Here is a 20675-nt window from a genome sequence, read left to right on the forward strand (position 1 = left end):
ATGCGTGTCGCCGGCCCGATTGCTCTTTTGGCGGCAGCCATGCCAGCTCTTGCTACACGGGGGACTCTCGGATTTGCTCTGGGAAATGAGAACCCTGACTCCACCTGCAAGTCTTCGGCCGACTATAAATCCGACTTTGAGGCGATCAAGCACTTGACAACGCTGGTCCGGACGTATTCCGCAAGCAACTGCGACACGGCGAAGAACATTATCCCCGCTGCCAAGGAAAAGGGCTTCAAGGTCGTGCTGGGTGTCTGGTACATAAACCCTGGTCTTCCACTTTGATTGCGCTTTACGCCCTGTTTCTCTTTGATGAGTACTAATACCGGCTTCACCTTTAGGCCCGACACTGATGAGGCCTTCAACCAGGACTTTGACGCTTTGAAGAAGTCCATTCCCGGAAACGAAGACTCTGTTCATGCAATCACCGTTGGTTCCGAGACCCTTTACCGCGGAGATATCGATGCCCAGAAGCTCTTGACCCGCATTAACCAGGTCAAGAAGGAATTCCCGGACATCACTGTCGGCACTGTGGACAGCTGGAACAAGTTCGCCGACGGCACCGCGGACCCCATTGTTCAGGGAGGCGTTACATACTTGTAAGCAGCTCGCCAGTGGAGACATCGAACTTATTCATGTGCAAGAGCTAATTTTCCTAGCCTGGTGAATGGCTTCGCATACTGGCAGGGCCAGACCATCGACAATGCTACTGCCACTTATTTCGATGACATGGCCCAGGCTAAGGCCCGCATCGAACAGGCTGCTGGTGATAACGCGAAGAACATCCGCTTTGGAAACGGCGAAACTGGCTGGCCTACGGGTAAGTTGTCTGGCCTTGTTTTCGTTCTATAACTTATTGCAGGCTCTTGAATTCTGACGATTACTGCAGACGGTGGATCCGACTATGGTGCTGCGAAGGCCAGCACCAACCTCGCCAAAACTTACTACAAGAACGCTGTCTGCGCTCTGCTTACCTGGGGTATTGATGTCTTTTACTTCGAGGCCTTTGATGAGACCTGGAAGCCCGAGAGCGTTGGCGACAACGGCGAGCCCAAGGACGAGACCCACTGGGGTCTCTTCACTGATGACCGCAAAGTCAAGTTCGATACGGCTTGCCCCAACTAGAATTGTTTCCTTTTTTGGTGAGATCGCGAGAAACGTCAGATGGCTGGCCTCTCCTGAATTGTTTCGATGTAACCTGTAGTCATACACAAGCAATCAAGATGCGAATTTGCCTTGGTTTGAGATTGGATGCATCAGTCTGTGAAGAATCCTTACATCATCCATGGCAATAATAATGCATGCATTATAATCTTCGCCCAAGGGTAATTAACGCCTGGTTACCATCAGGCGGGAACCGTGGTTCGTAGCGCACTTTTACCCCTGAGTGGAAGACACGAACCAAGAATGGGCGCGTCTTTGGGGTTGTTTATGGGGTCCAGCATCATTTGGCGATTCAGGGGCCATCGGGGCCACAGATTCCCCGAAACCATTCTCGTTTTTTCACTTGATTCAGATTCAGAGAGGACAATAAAATGGTCAACTCCTTCGCATCAAGCTCTTCGAGGAAGCATTGTCGGAAGAACGGAAGGAGGGCTCTCGTCCTTCCTCAGGCAAGCACTTTCGTTCGACGGCGGTGAGTTGGCACAACGCAAAGGGTCTTCTGGACTCGGAAAGGATGTCAATGAGCCGGTTTTCTTCACCCGTTATGAAATCGTGCGTACCAATAATTTGAACGCAGCAGCGCATGGCCCTCTATTCCACACGCATAAAGCCCTTTGAGTGCGCTTCTGGAAGTAACATACCGTAAATTACCTTGACTCTTGCTCCGCCTCTGATCTGCTGCTGCCGCTTCGCCCTTGACGAAGAGTGACGCCCGCCTCGTTGACTTTGTTGGCTGTCGTGGCATAGCCCATACCCGGTTGGTCAAAGACCAAAAAAAAAATAAGAAAGAAATCCAATTCATCTCCCCAAGTCCCAAGCCCGCGTCTCTTTCATCGTTCAACCTCGATCCGGCTGTCCTTCGCGTATGCGCCATGTCCAAGTCCTTCGCATACCCTAGGTTTCTGTGATCTGTTGTTCATCATTTTGTCGCTTTTTTGTTGCTCTCTTCGACCACGAGTACCCGTCCCCTCCCCCTGACGAATCCCCTCGTTCAGGGTGCGGTCTTGTTCCCGTTATACCATTCGTGACACGCCCGTCCACGTCTTCCTCGAATCATTTCGCGTTTGCGTTTGCGTCTGCGTCTGCGAGGGTGTTTGGGTTCTCGTGATATAAGGTCAACGAACGGGGTGCGAGATACTGGTGGTGTGAGTTCCATGCTTCAACATTCTGGACCATAAGGAGAGCAGCAAGCGAGAGCTTGCTGCAAGAGCCGACACGGAAGGTACGTCAATGTGTTATGTTCCCGTTGGGGATATCAAGTCAAGCAGCCCTTCTATCTGATGAGATCTCCCATGGCATCCCCATACTTTCACTATGCCTAACCACGATGGCTCGCAAGCTAATCCATCGTCTGTTCCTCGCTCCAGATCTAGAACAGTCCGTATCTTCCGCCAATTCGGCGCTTTCCCCCCCACCGCCGCGTTCCACAAATCCGTCCGGCATCCGTGGTGACAGGTCGCACTTGTCGGCTTTACTGCAGTCGCCTTTCCCATCACCAGCTGCGTCGACTCGCTCGGCCGCTGGATCACCTGGTCGGCCAACCTCCCCCGGGAACCGCAGCGTCGCCCCCAACCAGCCGTCGACACTTCCTGCTCTGCCGAAATACCGTGGTGTCTTGGACTCGTCAACTACATCACCGGAGGACAAGAAGGCCGAGAGCAGTATCTATTACACAACCGTCTGGGGTTCACCATATGCCGCTCCGAGCCCACAGAGACTCTCCTGGTCACTGAGTCAAGACGGTGCTATCGATCGCGAGTCCGAAGATAGTTCGCCTGCGTCAATAAACTTTGGGCTCGAGCCGAACCGACCCAATATCCTGGGAAATTTAGTAACACCTGAAGATCCAGAAAAGGAGCTCGGTGGCGGTCCTTCCGCTGAGCGAATTCGAGTGGAAAGAAGAGGCAAATCCATCCAGGAGTTCACACAGGATTGGATCAACCAATACGTTTCTGGGCAACACAGATCTGAACGCAGTAACTGGCTGAGTGACGATTCTGGGAGCGAAGCACCTTCGTTCATTACAGCTCAGAACCATTTCACTGACGACGCGTCGGACGATTGGCTTGGCCTCGAAAGCGACACCCGAGAACAGGATTTATTGAAGACCCCAACCTTGACCGACTTTGTCAACCGGCGAGCTGCACTTGTTGGTCGCCGAGAGGCTGTTAAAAGTCGTCCGAAGCTCAAGGAGTCTCTTCATAGGAGAGCTGACACACTTCGGCAGGAGGATTTTTGGGGATTTGCCTACGACAAGGGCCCTCAGTCAATCATTATGACTGAGGCAAAAGAGTCGCAACCTTCGGTTGAAGCGGAGCAAAAGATGGCCTCGCCAACCGAGAAGCCCCTGCCGCCGCCCCCGGGAGATGAAAAGGGGCGTTCTTCGACCGCCGCGATTCCAGCAACCCATGGTGAGGCCGATGTTGCCAATCAGGGAAAGACGACTAAAGCTAGTCCATTATCACAAAGGGCGGGGAGGAAAAAGATACCATGGCGTGGTAAAGGATGCATCATTGACCTGCCGCTCTATGACAAGAGAGGAACAGAGGAATCTGGTTATCGTCTCTTGACCGCCGAAGATGTCAAACAACGTCTAAAACAATGGGAAGATCAAGGCTACGACGTTCGCGGCTTCAGCGTCAGCGCCCCCGAAGATCCCTCTGATATTGCGTTAGGGGGTGCTAGTCGCCCGTCTTTCCCTGAACCCGGTGACATGCAGGAGGAAATTAAACCTGGAAACTACACTGTCAGCTTCCCTAACAAGGCGCTCTGGGACGAATATGTCAACTTCCTTCAAGAGGAGAAGCTACGTGCATTGGGTGTGTTTGGGGGCGAAGACGAGGTCCAACCATCAGCTTCACCTGCCTCGGCATTCAACCAGGTGGCTCCGTTCCCAGGCCTCGTCTCTTCTCCGCCAGTTCCAACTGCGTCAGCCGCTAGCAACCCCCTATCGATGCACCACCCATTCTCCCCGCAGCTGGCCCAGGCGGCCAATATGAACAACGGGATCGCGTCTCTGGCATCTCCCGCGTCCCAGTTCGGCACGCAATCGCCGTTTTATGGTGCCGATCAGGGAATGATGTCGGGATTCGTTCCATTCCAACCAACTCCTCCTGCCCAGGGCTCTCTTACTCCCCAGAGTTTTGTAAACTTGCGGCAGAGCGCTCCAACGTCCACTGTTCCCGGAACTCTCTCAAGCTTGACCTCCATGCTGTCACCCGTTTCTCCTTTGGATGATCAGAATCCTTTCCATCCTGGATTCAGTGATTACGTCGGCCAATCAAAGGATGTATTTGATGAGCAGGTTCAGCATGATGCGCAGAATCAATTTGCTGATGACCAATTGCGTCCCCTTCGTACTCCTCCGCCGAATCCAGACAACTTCCATGCGTCTACGGTTGAGATTGCTCAACCCACTCCCCGCGGCCATAGCCGTGGTCACAATCTTAGTGAGACGCTGCAAAGGGGTATTGACCAGATTGCACCTGACTATCACTTGGAAGAGTCTATCGGAAGGGAGCTTGACGACGGCTATGACGGTTCAGCTCAGCCCAACCTTGACGGCCCTGGGGTGTTGAAGTCTCGATGGGCATTGCCAGAGACCAAAACGCCCCAACGCATAGCGCAGCATCTGAATCACTTCTACGGAGAGTCGTATTCCGGAGATAATGCTCAGGAGGGTTCGGATATTGACACTAACCCTAGCTTGTCTGGAACACCTCGACGTACTGGGTCCCTCTCACAGCATATTCCTTGGCATGATTCGAAACAAAGTATCGGATCGTATGCTGGCGGGCACCGCTCGAAACTCTCAACATCAAGTCTTAACGTCGAAGCGAAGGAGTTTGCACCAACGAGCCCACCCGCTCCCCCGGTATTTCCGTTGCAGCAAAACTCGTTCCAATTTCCAACTTTGGAGCATTCTGTGTTCTCTTTTGGAGGTGCTTCCAGGGAACGCTCTTCCGGCCGACTCAACGTTGCTGCCCCTGCATTCACTCCTTCCTTCGCTGCAAGCAACGTGAACACTGGCGGCAACTTCGGTCAGGACGTTGGATCCCGTGAATTCAAATTCTCTGCCCCTCAGGCGCCCCCAGCTCCCTCTCTGAACGTAGCGGCGCCAGAGTTCAATCCGGGCAGGACAAAGATTTTCGGCGATTTCGACTTCTCTGAAGTAGCCAAGTCTTCGAAGAGGTCAAAGGCGATTCCTATCGTCCGGCCAGACGAAGACAGAGAAGCGGATAGAGACGCCAAAGAAGCCAGGGATGAGCATGGGAGGTCGAACCCGACTGATCGTCATAAGCGTGCCCGGCGTCGTGGCGACGCTTCCGAGGGCGAGGCTAGCTATAGCATGCCACATGCTCTGACTGAAGCCAACAACCTCCAAGCCCAGCCATTGGATACATCCCGTGTGCCTGCTGAGGGCAAAGAGAATGCTCTGCCTCCTCAGCAGGATGAGACTACACCTTTGGAAACAAAGGCTGCTTTGGTGCAGAGTGAGGATCCGGTTGCACGCAAGGACACGCCTATAAGCGAAGCCTCTACTTGGGCTCCGTTGGAGACTAAGGCTGGGGACGTATCTGCCACACAAGACTCAGCAGATCCCGATGAGCTACAGCGTAGGAGCCCGAAGTTGCCTCTGAAACATGATACGCCAGAGCCTGAGGCACCACGGGAGGAGCCCACAGAGGCCGAACAGGACAAACTGACTGAGGAGCATGAGCCTGCTGAAACCGAACTGAGGAGCTCAGCACTCTCGGCTGCTGCAAAACCATTCCACTTTAAGCCGTCTATCGCTGAATTTGTACCAATCAGTGCTGAGAAGCCGCTGCCTCCAACGAAGGATACACCACCAAAGGCAAACAAGGGCCTCATGGCTTCCCGTTACGCTGTCGAGAGCGCACCACCGTCGCCTCCCGCACGGCAGCTATCCACCGAATTAACGGCTTCTGTTGATGTCGAGGTTAAAGAAGACCCACCAGTAGCCGCCTCAAGCAACCTAGAAGAACCTCAACCGCATGCAGAGGAAGGCCAAGACTCCCCTGATGAAGATCAACTTAATGCGATCATGGAACAGCTGAATGACGATTCTGATGTTGGGGTTGAGAGGTTGAGTACTCCTCACCCGCCAAGCCGCCTACCAGAGTCCGTACTAGGACCATCGAAGGAGAAGCGTCATGCTCCAGCAGACAACCGAAGCGAGCCTCCGAGCCCCAGCCCTGGAAGAGGACCCGTCTCTCACACCCTGAATGTACCCAAACTCGATTTCGATGCTCAGTCTCAATTCTCTGCCACGCCTTCTAAGGCTGTAGTCTCTGCTACGCAGTCGCCCATCAGGCAACTCTTGAGCCGAAATGATCATATCAGCGACTGGGACGATGTGATATCTTCCGGAGAAGACGTTAAGTTGACGAATCGAAGCAGGTTCTTTGATCGTCGTATCAATGATCTTCTTGGACCCCTCATCGATGAGCGCCTGGGCCCTCTGGAACACGCTCTGAGCTCGATACAGCTTTCTCTTGCTACTCTGAATTCAAACCCTCGTAGTACTTCGGCATGGCGGAAGGCATCGGGCGACGTTGAGGACAGTGACGCTGACGATGAGGATGAGGAGTATGAAGAAGATGCATCCTATAGGACGAAATCGCCGCTCTATCAAAAGGAACGCAAGCTCGAGAAGTTGAAGAGCGTCATCCTGGAAGCACTAGCCACTCGCGAAGTTCCACCAGTTCCCGAACAGCCCGCGAATGCAGAATTGCTGCAGCTGCGTGACAGGGTCGCCGAGATACACGCTCTGACAACGCAGAAGCTGCAAGCTCCACAACAACCTGCCAATACGGAATTGCTAGAGCTCCGTGACAGAGTCGCTGAACTACACAGCGTGACAACGCAAAAGCTGTCACAAGACAATACGGCTGATCTAAGGCAAATGATGCAGGAGGTCGTAGCAAGCCAGTTGAACCAGCGTTCACGCTCGGAGGCCGAAGAAATCGGAGCCGACAGTCTCATGCTGCAGATCAATGGGTTGAAGGATATGTTGAGACTTACCGACGAGCGAGCGGAGGAAGAGTACAAGAAGCGTAGGCAGGCGCAAGACACCATTGCGGAGCTGCAACGTCTCTTGAAAACTGTTGAAGAAGACGCTGCTCGCCATAGTGCGGCTGCCGAATCCGCAGAAACCCGGCTTTTGCAACTCCAAACGGAGAAATTGCCTTACTTTGAAAGTATCCAGCAGAGGGCTGATCTACTTGAGAAGGAACGCGAGACTACAAGACTGACTCTCGACGAGCTTTCTTCCAAGAACATTGCCCTACAGGGCACGCTTGATGAGTACCGCTCTGCGGCCGACGAGGCGAAGCGAGAAAATGAAGAGGCCAGGGATCGATTGGAGGAGGCCAAGTCTGAGAACCACCATCTGCGCAACACCGTGGCTAGCATGGCGACGCGAATCGAGGATGGTCTCAACATTCGCAAAAACCTTAGCGAAAAACTCGATCATCTTCAGGATCAGATGGCTGCCTTGACCGGAGATGTCACTCGCGACCAGGCGTCTTGGCGACGGAAGGAAGAAGAGTTGAATGCTAAATATAACGAGCTGCGTGCGTCTCACAGCCGAGAAACCAAGCTGCGCGAGCAACTGGAAGTGGACATTGCAAAGCTCGAGGAGCAGGAGCGCGAGGCAGCCAAGCTCAAATTCATCTTCGGGCAGTCGCAACAGGAGAATGCCCGGCTGGAGGAGTTTGTCAACGATCTAAGGCAGAAGAACCATGACTTGGAACTGAAGGCAGCTCACTTCGAGCGCGAGTTCAATGAGGCCCGCGAGAGCAGTAGGGTTGAAATTCAACGGACGAGGACCTCGCTAGAGACAGATCTCGACGCTGCTAGCAGCCAGGTTAACATTGTCCGTGCTGAATTGGAAGCGCAGATTGTCCGTCTCCAGACACAGCTGGACAATGTTAAGCTTGATGCTGATACAGCACGAGAGCGTTATGAGATGCTCCTTGAAGAAGCGCAGGAGACCAAAGCCAGCGCTGTCGCCGCAGCTATCGAAACCAAGGATCTTGCCATTGAAGAGCAGCGGAAATCGCACGAGCGTGTCCTCAATGACCTTCGGGAACGTCACGCTCGCGCTTTGCACAATTCGTCTGAGGATAGACAGCGTATAGAGTCTCATCATCTGGAGCGATTGGCGTTCTCAGAGGAGAAAGCCCAGCACCTCCAAGAGCGGGTTGCGCATCTTGAAGAGAAGCTCGAGATCACCCAGTCTGCCGCACGCGCTGCCGCCGAAGCTGCGCAGTCAGCTAAAGCTGCAGGACCCATCTCAGCCTCGCACACGAGCTCTCCCTCCATGTCATTCAGCAAGGGGTCGTCAGTGCCGGAGAAAATCTCACCCCAAGCGTTGCGGGAATCGATATTGGTTCTGCAAGACCAGCTCCAGCAGCGCGAAACTCGCATCGACGAGCTTGAGCATGAGCTTTCAAACGTCGACAAGGAAGCCCCAAGCAAGCTCAAGGAGAAGGATACAGAGATCAACTGGCTGCGAGAACTTCTTGATGTCCGTGTCAATGAGCTTCAGGATATTGTCAACACCCTATCGCAGCCATCCTTCAATCAAGGCGCTGTACGCGATGCTGCTATCCGATTGAAGACCAACCTGCAGATGCAGCAGCAGGAGAAAGAGAGAGCTATGAATGGTCAAACCTTCCCAAGCTTTCCATCATTGTCGAACTTGACCGCCTCTCCGCGAGCTCTGCCTCTCGCGGCGGCCGCCGCATGGGGCAACTGGCGCAAGGGAAGGGACAGCTCAAACTCGAATGCTTCTGAACAGACACCGTCGAAGTCCAGTCCTGCTGGTAATCTCCTGTCAGGACTTCTGACTCCTCCCAGCTCGGATGCCCGACACACCAGCCCTAGCGGCAGTGCGCCACCCGCCCCAGGCTGGGGACGACCATCAGGGAGCCGGCCGCTAAAGAGCTACAACACCACCAACCCGCGCCCACTATCTTCGCGGGCTGGCAAGATACCGGAGCCGCCAACCACCCCACCTCTCTTAAGAAGGTCGAGCTATGATCATGATGCTGAACCTACCGATTACTCGCAACCCTCCTTTGAAGAAGAAGACGAGAGCACCACAGACGGCCTCGTCTCAGCCTCTCCCAAAGAGATAGCCGACGGTCCCTTCGGGCCACAAATATCATGATAGACTTGATTGTCTATATTCCCACATTTTCTTTTGTTGATCTGTTTTAAAAATTTTCCGACTTGCACTTGTGTGAATATGGCGCGTTGTGTTCTCTCTCAAGTTCGCTAATTCTATTCTTGTATCTAATATCAGTGGAAACCTCGCCACTTCTTCCTACTCACTTATTAGTTGTCGTTCCATTACACCAGATACCACCTGTCGATTCTGATTCTGCTTTCCAATGCTCTGTATAATGCTTGCTTTTTGAAGTTCTCGCCCAACTGCATGTTATCTTTTAAAACCTAGACCTCACTCATCCTTGTCACTCTCTCGAGATATGATACTCTCAGCTTCTTTTTCTTTTTGTTCCCTTTGTGGTTATTGATAATTATTCAATCGCGTATACTCCTTTCCGAGTTTGTTTATACCAGACCGAATATTGAGATTTTCTCTTATCTTCTCCGTTGTAGTGTATACCACCACCGGCCGGTTCTTCATGGGTTCGTTATCCTTGATCCGTATCTATACACTATAGGGGACACTGTAATCTATACCTCCGAGCTATCTCAGTAAGAAGTACGGAGCGGAGTGTGTCAATATGGGTACCATTGAGCCGGGGAAGAGCAAGCACGAGAGAACGGCATGCATGTGCTTTGCTTCGCGGCTTGCGCACGCAGCAGAACTCTGGCACCTCAAGTTTTCTTAACTTACCTTCTGAAAGGGCCATCCAAGCAATGTGCACCTTGGAGGTTGCGAGGTTGGTCCCACTCCACATTTCTACTCTTTTCAAGGAAAATTCACGTCCATCGAATGGCTGATATATTGGTTGGGTATAAAAAGTCGAGAGATATATTGCTCACGACAAAAGGGTATATGGTATGGATAAGAAAATCAAAAACTCTTGGCTCCCGCTGCCGTGTGGTCCATTCACCATCGGTCTCATCTTCCAAGCAAAGTGTCCAAGTCCTGTCCAATTTGCATAATTCACCTGTCTAATGCGTGCGTTCGAGGCCCTGAGATCTGAGTGTCAAGGGGGCGGAGGTTGGCGGGTTCTTTGTTCCCTTTCTAATTTTCTATCGAAGGTCCTCCCCAGGTCTGTATCATAGCCAACGTGCGTAACAACTGCATAGCGGGTCGTGAATTCGATGACCGTAATTCAAGCTCCGAAAAAAGCGCGAGATTTTATAGGTGTCATCGAGCTCGTTCAGAGTGGGTAGGCCCGCCGAAGGCGTATTCTATCGCATCCAAGCTCATTCTTCGGTTTTTATCACTGCCCTGTCCGGGGGATAGGGTATGTAAAGGGGTTTGTTGGGGGTCGTGTCTGATGCAGCAGGGTCCCCTCATGGATTTGCCGACGTCGTCGGAATGTGTGCAAAGCTGACACGATGGAGGTGACCTTGCGGGCTTCAGCGCCGCTGAATGGGGTGACGCGACCAGAGCAACAATTCTAGCTTTACGACAACGATACACCATGTGCATTCCTTGAGCCAAGCACCATTCGGTTAAGCTTCGTAGTTGGTGCTGAGCATTGAGTGGCGACTCTTCAGGATAGAGCTAGTAGGGGAATCGTACACCTATTTTCGTCTAGAAAGGTGTGTAGTGTTGCGGAGTCGAAACTGTTCTCTCGCGTGCCTTTTGTGATTGGGAGTAAGGCTGTCCTTCGGCCCCCGGCGCTCAGAGAATGATGTTCTTCTCCCTTTTGTACAGATCTCGGAGAAGCTTCAGCTGGTTGACAGCCATACTTTGTTTCGGTAGGCTGTTAGGTAAGTCAACGATGGCCCTCCTCATCAGGGCTAGGCCAATGTGTCCGAAAAAGCCCACGATCCTTTCCGCAGAAGACCTGAGCATTGCTGAGAGCAGAGTGACGTGTGTCTCTTGGATTTCACTTGGAGGAATGCTCAATATCTTGTGCATGGAAATCCAGAAGAGGGTATTCGGAAACGGGTTCTTGCGCGCCGTTTTCCCGAAATTGCGGAGGGTTAAGGCTGCGAAACCGGCTCCTAGGGCCGTCATGCGGTCTGCGTGGCCCTGTTCGCTGATGAACGGCCCATCTGGTGCTTCACGCCACCAGCCCAGTGCGAGTCTTCCAGCTTCCGTTTTCTCGTTTCCACTAAATCCCCAGAGCGCTGGGCAAACGACCCGGTATTTCGCCCATAGGATATCGACCATGTGGTGCCCCTTGTAGACGAATGCGTCCATGGAGAAGATTTGGGCAGCCATAATTCCGATTGGTTCAGCATGACCTTGGTTAATCGAGGCTTCCGTGATGAGGGACGAGATCAGGCTCTTGGCCAGGATATTCATTGCGTATATCAGGAGGGCTGGCACCTTGCTATCGTCCGATTTGGTTATATCTTCGGGAGGAAAGGCAATGAATTGGCGGATATCAACGGATGGCTCAGCGATCGACACAGCCTTTTCGAGCGTTGTCCGGATTTCTTGAGTCTTAAAAGTAACAAACATGGTCAGTCAGCGACAATAACATGTATCGATCAATATTAATTCCACACCTACCTGCACTTTATTTGCGCCCTTTCCTTCGCGTAATTGGCCAACGCATTTCTTGATTGATCGTCGCATGTCTCCCATATTCTGCTTGACGACAGGGTTTGTTTTTGATTGGACTCTGAGATACTGTCTGAACTTCTTCAGGTTCTGATGTAGTTCGATATAGCGTTGGTGGACTTTGATCTCGTCTTCCGTCAAACGACTCGCGCCGAGTTGTTTCTGTCGTGCTGCTTGCTGCTTTTGCTCTGATTCTGCTTTCAGCCGTGCAGCTTCTTGCTCCTCTGCCTTCTGGGCCTCTGCTTTAAGTTGTCGGGTTTCTTCTTCGAGCCGCAGTCGTTCCTTGCGCTCATTCTCCTCCTGTTCTAATCGCTTTTTCTTCTCCGCCTCCGCTGCAGCCGCACGTTTTGCCTCTTCCGCGGCCTTGAGGGCGGTCTGTCGGGCGACTTCTTGCCGGAGTAGTTCCTGTTCTCTGCGCAGCGCCTCCACGCGGGCGAGTTCCTTCCGCTCCAACTCCTTTCGTGCTGCTTCTTCCCTGCGTCGATTCTCTTCTTCTACCGCCCGTTGATGTGCCCTCAGCGTCTCCTGAGCTTCCTCCAGCACCTGCTCATGACGGACAGCCACCTTATCAAGTGCTGCATTATGCTGGGCCTCAAGATCGCTTTCGATTTTGTCGAGATTTTCGTAGAAAGACCGGCGTTCGTAGGCTTTGACCTTCTTCAACTCAAGGTTGTGGACCCGCAGCTGTTCCAACTGATCGGTCAGATCCGCAAGGAGCTGTCTCGACGGACTGTCCAGCTGGAGAGGGTATTCGGATCTTCCCATCACTACTAGGTGGTGCTAGCAGGCACAATCAGGTATATCAAATACGTTGCTCGCGGGTCGGGTGATGTTTAGAGAGTTCGCTGAATAATTCGTCCGATCCTTGGGAATTGAGTGAGTAGGTCAGCGAGAGATCTTCGGGGGGAACGAAGGGAGTTGTCAAAGATATCGAGGAGCGAGAGTATGGTTAAAAGAATGAATCCCGTTGTGGACAAGGACGAGGACGAGGACGTGAATGCATTCGCTGTTTTTAGACAAAGCCAACGCCAAGCATCCCAATACCTTCCGATGAACGAATCAGCAACCGCGTCAGGACCTTGGAGAGCGAGGGCTCTGAAACCCACGCTTTGATCGAGGATCTGTCAAAAGAAAGACCCAGTATTTGAAATCCAAGGAGCGGCTAGCAGCAGCATCCGAAAGAGAGACGGGGTTTGATTAGTTTGGAACGCGATCGTCTTTTGTTTGGTCGGACTCGACAACGCAGCTGCTGAGTCAGAAATGCACTACTGGCTTTCTCGAACCGCTGTAATACAGTTTGCAGCACATGTCACGTGAACGTAACCGGGTCTCTGATCGTCGACGTTCCCTGGTCCGAGACGGGGTGCTTTACATCATGACGGCCATCATGAGATCCCGACCACTGGGTAGGCTGCATCCTCAAGTATAGTCGGAAAAGGCGAACCCAAATGAACCCCGGAAAGTCGAAGCAGAAGCCCTGGAGAAAACGAAGGAGCGTCCGTCGGCTCGTTAAACGCCAGAGAGAGTGGTGCTTTGGCTGGTGCGCTCGTCCAGAGCTCCAGTGGGTCCACGAACTCAAAAGACTGTCTCTGGCCGACGACCGTTCTTCTTGTTTCTTTGGGGAAACTGGAACATTCAATGTCAGTCGACTCTGACACGCTCAAATCTTTGAAAGTGCCCGAGGGCAAACCAGATAGTGGTGGCCGTTATCCAATAATATCCACGCGCGTCCGCTCACTTCGATACCATGAGTTGAAGCTGCTCCACAGTCCGCCGACAGGCATTACCTGCTCGCTCCCTGAAGATCCCTCGAAGCACCTTCCTTGCACAATCCCTCGAGCGCCAGCCTAGGACCTTGAGTTCCTCGACATGGATGAGCATCCTTCTGTGGCCGCAATGCTGGAGCTTCCGCCGCATCTCAAACCTTGAATTGTAGGCTCAACACACGAGAAAAATGTGAATCCAAAACTCGTGACCGCGAACCAAAAACCTGTATGGCCCGAAGTGTGGTACCTCTCGTTAGCGACAAGTTAAAATCCTTGCCCAGTCAGTGCTTTCCGAGCTTCGCCAAATGAGAGTCTCGACGTGATCTCATGGGAGGTCGCCTTGTGGAAAGACAAATACGATCCAGATATCAGCCTCTTCATCCGTTGCTCTCAGGTTTCCCCACATCAAAATGTATTGAGCATCCAGCTGCCATCAGGTGTAAATTCTAAATAAGTAGTGATGATGGGGATGTTGGCTCCTGTCCTGCCGGATTTGTTCATGTTCCAGTCATTATTAGGTGGCCTTCTTCGTCGCGCTTCCTCACCAACAGGTTGACTCCTCTTGCAGCTGCTAAAGTCAACTTCTTTTCGTTCGAACCTCTCCGTCCATCCCCGTCTTCCCTTTTCTTTTTCTTCTCTCCCTCTCCCTCTCCTCTCTTCTCCCCATCCTCTTTTCTTCTCCTTTGCTTCATCCATCTCTCTCTCCGTTCCTCTCCCTCTTCCTCCTCTGCAGGTGGTCTACCCCTCCTTCTTTGCCACATCCCCACTCCCCCCAGAGTACTGGGCCATTCCTTCAGCCCAACAGAATCGTGTTATTCTTATCAACTCTGTCATTCTCTGTCTGCGTGGTCAGATCTTCTGCTTCCTGCCTCACTGAAAGAGAAGGGGAACGCCGTCGTTGAATCCCCTTCAGAGAAGATCTTGTTTCTAAGAAAAGACGCCAACTCAACCGCTCCTCCTTCTCAGCCTTGAGTTGCCCCCTTTTCTCGTCCTCTCTCTGCCTCCAACCATTTGTGGGACTCGTTCCCCCCATACAATTCCCACACCACGGGAATAAATTGCCATCATCAAAAGGCAAAAAAAGGGGGAAAGGAAGCTCCAAACCGAATAAAAAGTCTTCTTTCTCGGAGCCCTTCTGTTGACTGAGATTTTGCAGGTTTGTTGTGGTGGAGGTCGCTTGTATGGCAGCTGGGGACAACCGATAGTTAGCTTCCATCCGCTCACTCGGTGCTTCGTTCCCCCCTCCTCCTGTCGCTTCACTCCCTCAAGCTTCACCCACACCCCCCTCTCCTTCGGGTTTCCCTTCCCTTTCGCAGAGGTATTCCCTCTCGGGCTCAAAGGGTCGTTTTCCAGTTTCTTGCGATTATATCTCTCGTCCGTTTTTGATTGCTTTCTGTTTCGACGCGACTGTCATTGCCGCCCACTTTCCCTCGCGATTGCGAAGTCGACCCCGTGCAAAAGGGGAAGAGAGCTGTTCAAGTACCTGAAAAGGACACCAAGACGTCAAATATCAACTCAATTCTCGCCAAGCGATCGTTTTGAAGGTATGTACATTCAGGGATCAACATACCTGAACTAGGTGTGGTCTTTACTTTCCCGTCCTACCTGAGCCGCAGGCTTCCTAACTTCCTCCATCCCACTTTCCTCTCTTCCTTCCTTCACTCTGCTGCTTCCCACCCTCCCCTTTCTCCTTCACTCTTGGCTTCACCTCCATGAGGCAGTCGCAGCTCGCGTCCGTGGGCGATATCGCTTCCCACTTGTTATGCCTTCCCATCAAGAGGTCTGCCCGTTCATCTATGCTTGTTCACCTACCTCACCCCTCGTACCTAGGTACCTATACTGCAGTCACTAATCTGTCGTTCTCCTTATCCAGCATACTTCGGACCGTCTTTCGTTGTCGCAATACGATCGGGCCTCGCCTTTCGGATACAGCTCAACGATTGTCACCTCTTCACTCTCATTGCTCCCATCGCCAGGGTGGATCGCTTTTGCCCACATTCTACGCTCATACACTCATAATCCGCTCTCTTTTTCCCTGGGAAGATGGATCAACAGAATCAGTCGGGTGTCCCCGGACCAGCCGGACGGAAGCTCCATATAGCCCATAGACGGAGCCCGTCTGAGCTAACCCCTCTCATGAGTATGTCCTGATTCGGTAGCACCGGACGTGCCCGTCCCTTTCCCCTTATTGCTGCATTCTAACAATGATAACAACAGTGGAACAATTGGCTATTCAACAGCAAATCGAGATGCTTCAGCAACAGCAACAACAAATTGCGGCAACACACCAACAGTATGTCAATATGGGCTTGTTGCAACCACAGCAACTTGGCCAAGTTTCTGGTTTCTCTCCGAACATGCAAGGCGGCGGCGTTTCACCGCAGCAGCTCAATGCTTTCCAGTTTCCTCAAGTTGGCCAACAACAGCTGGGCGTCCCAATGAATGCTTCTAATCAACCCTCACACCGTCGCAACCAATCGGCTCTCCCGGGCCTCGGTCTGGGCCCTCCGCCAGCTCCTTCTTCTGGAGCTTCGGGATATTCTGACTACAACCAACAGCAGCAACCCAACCCCCAAAAGAACGAGAACGGTGGACATGGGCGTGGTCGGGGCGGTCCGCCCGGTAGTGGTGGGCATCAGCGGCGTCATTCTCTTGCCCTTCCTGAAGCGAAGAAGGCCGCGGAGCTCGCTCAACAGAAGAGGGCGGCGTCTGGGTTCCAGTTCCCCGCGCCCAGTGGTGACTCGTCTGAGAGTACTCCTGCTTCCGACGACAAACCAACTTCAACTACAACGCAGCCACCCCAGGGCTTGGGCCTTCACCGTGCTGGAAATATCCGAGCTGGTGGCCATGGCCGAAGCCAGTCTATGGCTGTTGGCGGCAATCGTGGCTCTCTATCTGGCCGTGGTCCTGGTGGTTTCCAGTTTCCTTCGAATGATGGATCGACTGGTTCCGAGAATCAACGACGTGGCGGCCAGCCCGTCCACGCTCGAACCCCGTCTAGGAATTTTGACAGCAACTGGCGTCAGCCCAACAATCAAACGCAGGGTCAAGAACAGCAGAAGGGCCCTGGGCAGCAGGGCTCTGGATTCCAACCTGGTCACCGGGCCCGTGCTTCAATGAACCAATCTGTCGGCTCACTTGGCTCTTTCCAGTATGCCGGCCAGCCCCAGCTTATTCAATTACCTCAAGGCCAGGTGGTCATGGCTCCGCCACAAATGTTCGGTGGGGGTCAGCAGTTGAACCCCTTGCAACTAGCACAGCTCCAAGCCATGCAGCAGAATGGTCAACTAAACGGCCAGGGTCTTGGTGGTCTCCAGGCCAGCCAGCACGCGCCTCCCCAGCTGTCTGTTCAACAACAACAGCAGCAGCAGCAGCAACGGAAGACTCTGTTTACTCCGTACCTTCCGCAGGCGAATCTTCCCGCTCTCCTAGGCAACGGTCAACTCGTTGCCGGTATCCTCAGGGTAAATAAGAAGAACCGTTCGGATGCATACGTGACAACCTCTGACTTGGACGCCGATATTTTCATCTGCGGAAGCAAAGATCGGAACCGTGCCCTCGAGGGCGACTACGTGGCTGTTGAGCTACTTGATGTCGATGAGGTGTGGTCTCAGAAGCGCGAAAAAGAAGAGAAAAAGAAGCGCAAGGACATCACCGACGCTCGGTCTGGCAGTACTGCTGGGCCGGACAAGCTGTCGCGCTCTGACTCAAGTGAGAACCGTCAAGAGATTGGCCCGGACGGAAGCGTTCGCCGTCGGGGTAGCCTTCGCCAACGCCCCACTCAAAAGAAGAACGATGACGTTGAGGTTGAGGGTCAAAGTCTTCTCTTGGTCGAAGAGGATGAGATCAGCGATGAGCAAAAGCCCCTCTACGCTGGCCATATTGTCGCCGTTATCGAACGTATCGCCGGGCAAATGTTCTCGGGAACGCTTGGGCTCCTCCGGCCTAGTAGCCAGGCAACAAAGGAAAAACAGGAAGCGGAGAGGCTTGCCAGGGATGGCGCCCAAGGCCGCCATCAAGATCGCCAGCAGGACAAGCCCAAGATTGTGTGGTTTAAGCCGACAGACAAACGTGTTCCGCTAATCGCGATCCCCACCGAACAAGCGCCGCGTGATTTCGTTGAAAAACATCAAGACTACGCGAATCGCATCTTCGTAGCATGTATCAAGAGATGGCCGATCACATCGCTGCATCCATTCGGAACACTTGTCGAGCAGCTCGGAGAGATGGGTGACCTCAAAGTGGAGACCGAGGCGCTGCTCCGTGATAACAACTTCGGTTCCGATGAGTTCTCAGATGCTGTCCTCAAGAGCATTGGCTGGGATAACTGGTCCGTATCCAGCGAGCGTGATCTTTCCTCCCGCCGAGACTTGCGTCAGGAAGCAACCTTCACGATTGAACCAAGCGGAACCAAGGAGCTAAGCAATGCATACCATTTCAAGGTGCTTCCCGATGGCAAGGTCGAAATCGGTATCCACGTGACCGATATTGCGTACTTTGTCAAGGCCAACTCCTTGGTCGACCGGGAGGCCAAAAAACGAGGCACCGCTGTCTATCTTGTTGACCGACTCGTGAACATGTTGCCACCCCGTATCTCGACTGAGCTATGCGCGTTGCTTCCAGGCGAGGATCGCTTGACAGTCAGTGTTGTTTTTAAGGCTCACCCGGAGACGGGTGTCGTCGATGAGGACGTATGGATTGGCAAGAGTATTATCAGAAGCTCAGGCAGGCTCAGTTATGATGAGGTTGAATCCGTGATTAAGGGAACATCAGATGTCTCTGTGCCTGGGGTCACAGCTAGTGCCATTCGGGACCTGCAGGTGAGTTTTCATTTCGTTCGTCAGGTCTCTTGATTCTGGTTGGCTAATGTGTACGTAACTTGCTTGAACCAGCGCACCGCTTCGAAGTTCCGCGAAACAAGGTTTGGCAATCGGGTCACCCAGATACCACCTCTCCGGTTACTTTATCAGCTTGACGACGAGAACGTGCCTGTGGAGAGTAATATCTTTGACTCTTCTGCTGTCCGAGAGCTTGTGGAAGAGCTAAGCTTCAAAGCTAATTTCCTTGTCGCCCGCAAGTTGGTGACAGCATTGCCCGACAAAGCTTTCCTTCGCCGTCAGCCGTCTCCAAATGACCGCCGTCTCCACTCATTTGTCGATCGTATGAAGAGGCTCGGGTTTGAATTCGACGAGAGCAGCAGTGGAAGCTTACAGAGTAGTCTATGCAAGGTTCAGGATGATGATTTGCGAAAGGTTCGCCAACCCACAAGAGTTGCTATACGCAAGTTTCTAACAAATAACAGGGAATGGAGACGATATTGGTAAAGGCCATGCAGCGTGCGAAGTACTATGTCGCAGGTACTCTACAAGATGATCAATGCCATCACTATACACTCAACCTTCCGGTGTACACGCACTTCACGAACCCTTTGCGTCGCTATGCTGATATAGTTGTCCATCGCCAACTGGAAGCTGCTTTGTCCGACGGCGCTATCGAGTTTTCAGATGACATTGAGTCACTCAGCAAGACCGCCGATCTTTGCAATACCAAGAAGGATTCCGCGCACAATGCGCAGGAGCAGAGCGTCCACATCGAAGCCTGTCGTAATATGGACAAGGAACGCCAAGAAATTGGCGGCGATCTGATTAGCGAAGGCATTGTTCTCTGTGTCTACGAATCCGCTTTCGATGTGCTCATTCCCGAGTACGGTTTCGAGAAGCGCGTCCATTGCGACCAACTCCCCTTGAAAAAGGCGGAGTATCGCAAGGAAACACGAATTTTGGAACTTTACTGGGAGAAGGGTGTGCCTTCGTCAGCTTATATCCCTGAGGACGAGCGCCCCAAACCTGCCAATTCACGTGCTGCACAGGCGGCCGCTGCTGCGAGAGAGGCGGAAGCCGCTCGGGAGCGTGCCCGAGAGAGGGAGGAAGCCCTGAGGAAACAAACCGAAACCGGGACCATGTCCGCCGATGATGTGGACGCCCTGTTTGACGACGATGACGACGTCTCTGAGGTAACGGAGATGGCAGCAGGTGTTTCGCTGACCCCAGCAGACCGTTCAACTCAGAGCATGCCGCCTTCCCCTACTCACAACAACCACCAGCCCCAGGCACCTCACCGCACACTATCGGACCCAAAGATCGCCACTATTGCTGCTGACACCCCCGAGGCCAAATTGAGCAACAAGGAGAAGTACCTACGCTTATTCAAACTGAGAGAGGAAGGAGGAGAGTACATTCAGGATGTTACCGAGATGACTCGCGTCCCTATCATTTTGAAGACCGACCTGAGCAAGAGTCCTCCGTGAGTAGACCCCAAACCCCCGCGTATGATCTCACCTAACGCATTTCATCCCAGTTGTCTCACCATCCGCTCGGTCAATCCTTACGCACTCTAGAGAGTCGGATACTTCCATCTTCTCCGCCCACAACACATTATAGTACACACCCTTATGCACTTAGCTGAATTTGGGGCCTCACTCGGGTGATGATACTGGCTGTAAAAGCCGTCTTTGTCGGCAGGTCTGGAACGCCAACAAAGCCCCCTTTACGTCAGGTAATCTTGTTTTAATCGGTCTAGCGTACTGTTTGTTCCTGTTTTATACTACTTGGGGCCAGTGAAGGCCAAACTGGTGGACTGCTGTCTTGAACCCTATTAAATATTAGTCTCAGGATGATATCGCGAGGACATGCGCCTGAGCAAACGGTTGAAGTATATTGGTGCCTTGAAGAAGGCCTCGTCGAAGCTTGTGATTCTCGTGTTTGGGAAAACAGGTATTGAGATGCTACGGAAGCAGAGCTACTTTGCTAGTATTTACTGGAGGAGCTTCGGATACGATACAAGACGTGAGGGAAAATTGTACTCGTCTTAGATATTCGCATAGGTTATCATCTTTATCAAATGGCTGGCAGGCCCTCTTGCTACAATACACATCCTAAGGCCAAAGAACACGTTGGATGCCGGCCGTGCCAACTGTAAATAAACATCCTCAGCCAGTGCCA

The 20675-nt window shown here is 52.7% G+C and overlaps 3 protein-coding genes across 3 annotated transcripts; 2 read left to right on the forward strand and 1 right to left on the reverse strand.

Moving 5' to 3' along the window:
• On the forward strand, nucleotides 1–9361 carry BJX67DRAFT_369444 (putative myosin class II heavy chain (MHC); the record flags this gene model as incomplete). The annotated part of the gene is made up of 8 exons (XM_071030762.1): nucleotides 1–257; nucleotides 342–599; nucleotides 660–820; nucleotides 890–1090; nucleotides 2532–2776; nucleotides 2807–2842; nucleotides 2879–6850; nucleotides 6968–9361. 8 exons carry the CDS (start codon nucleotides 1–3, stop codon nucleotides 9359–9361), a joined length of 7524 nt encoding a protein of 2507 aa, XP_070890952.1.
• Nucleotides 9362–11017: 1656 nt separating this feature from the next.
• On the reverse strand, nucleotides 11018–12673 carry BJX67DRAFT_376824 (putative RNA export mediator Gle1; the record flags this gene model as incomplete). The annotated part of the gene is made up of 2 exons (XM_071031960.1): nucleotides 11018–11788; nucleotides 11858–12673. The coding sequence occupies 2 exons, from the start codon at nucleotides 12671–12673 to the stop codon at nucleotides 11018–11020; spliced, it is 1587 nt and encodes a 528-aa protein (XP_070890953.1).
• A 2466-nt stretch (nucleotides 12674–15139) lies between these two features.
• On the forward strand, nucleotides 15140–20217 carry ssdA (mRNA-binding translational repressor SSD1). Its single transcript, XM_071035657.1, has 6 exons — nucleotides 15140–15218; nucleotides 15548–15814; nucleotides 15892–18494; nucleotides 18567–18926; nucleotides 18977–19977; nucleotides 20032–20217. Exons 2-6 carry the CDS (start codon nucleotides 15718–15720, stop codon nucleotides 20069–20071), a joined length of 4101 nt encoding a protein of 1366 aa, XP_070890954.1. The 5' UTR covers nucleotides 15140–15218; nucleotides 15548–15717; the 3' UTR covers nucleotides 20072–20217.
• Nucleotides 20218–20675: the final 458 nt, after the last annotated feature.

This window comes from Aspergillus lucknowensis (genome assembly GCF_044049455.1).
Source record: "Aspergillus lucknowensis strain CBS 449.75 chromosome Unknown BJX67scaffold_2, whole genome shotgun sequence".
Classification (NCBI taxonomy): domain Eukaryota; kingdom Fungi; phylum Ascomycota; class Eurotiomycetes; order Eurotiales; family Aspergillaceae; genus Aspergillus; species Aspergillus lucknowensis.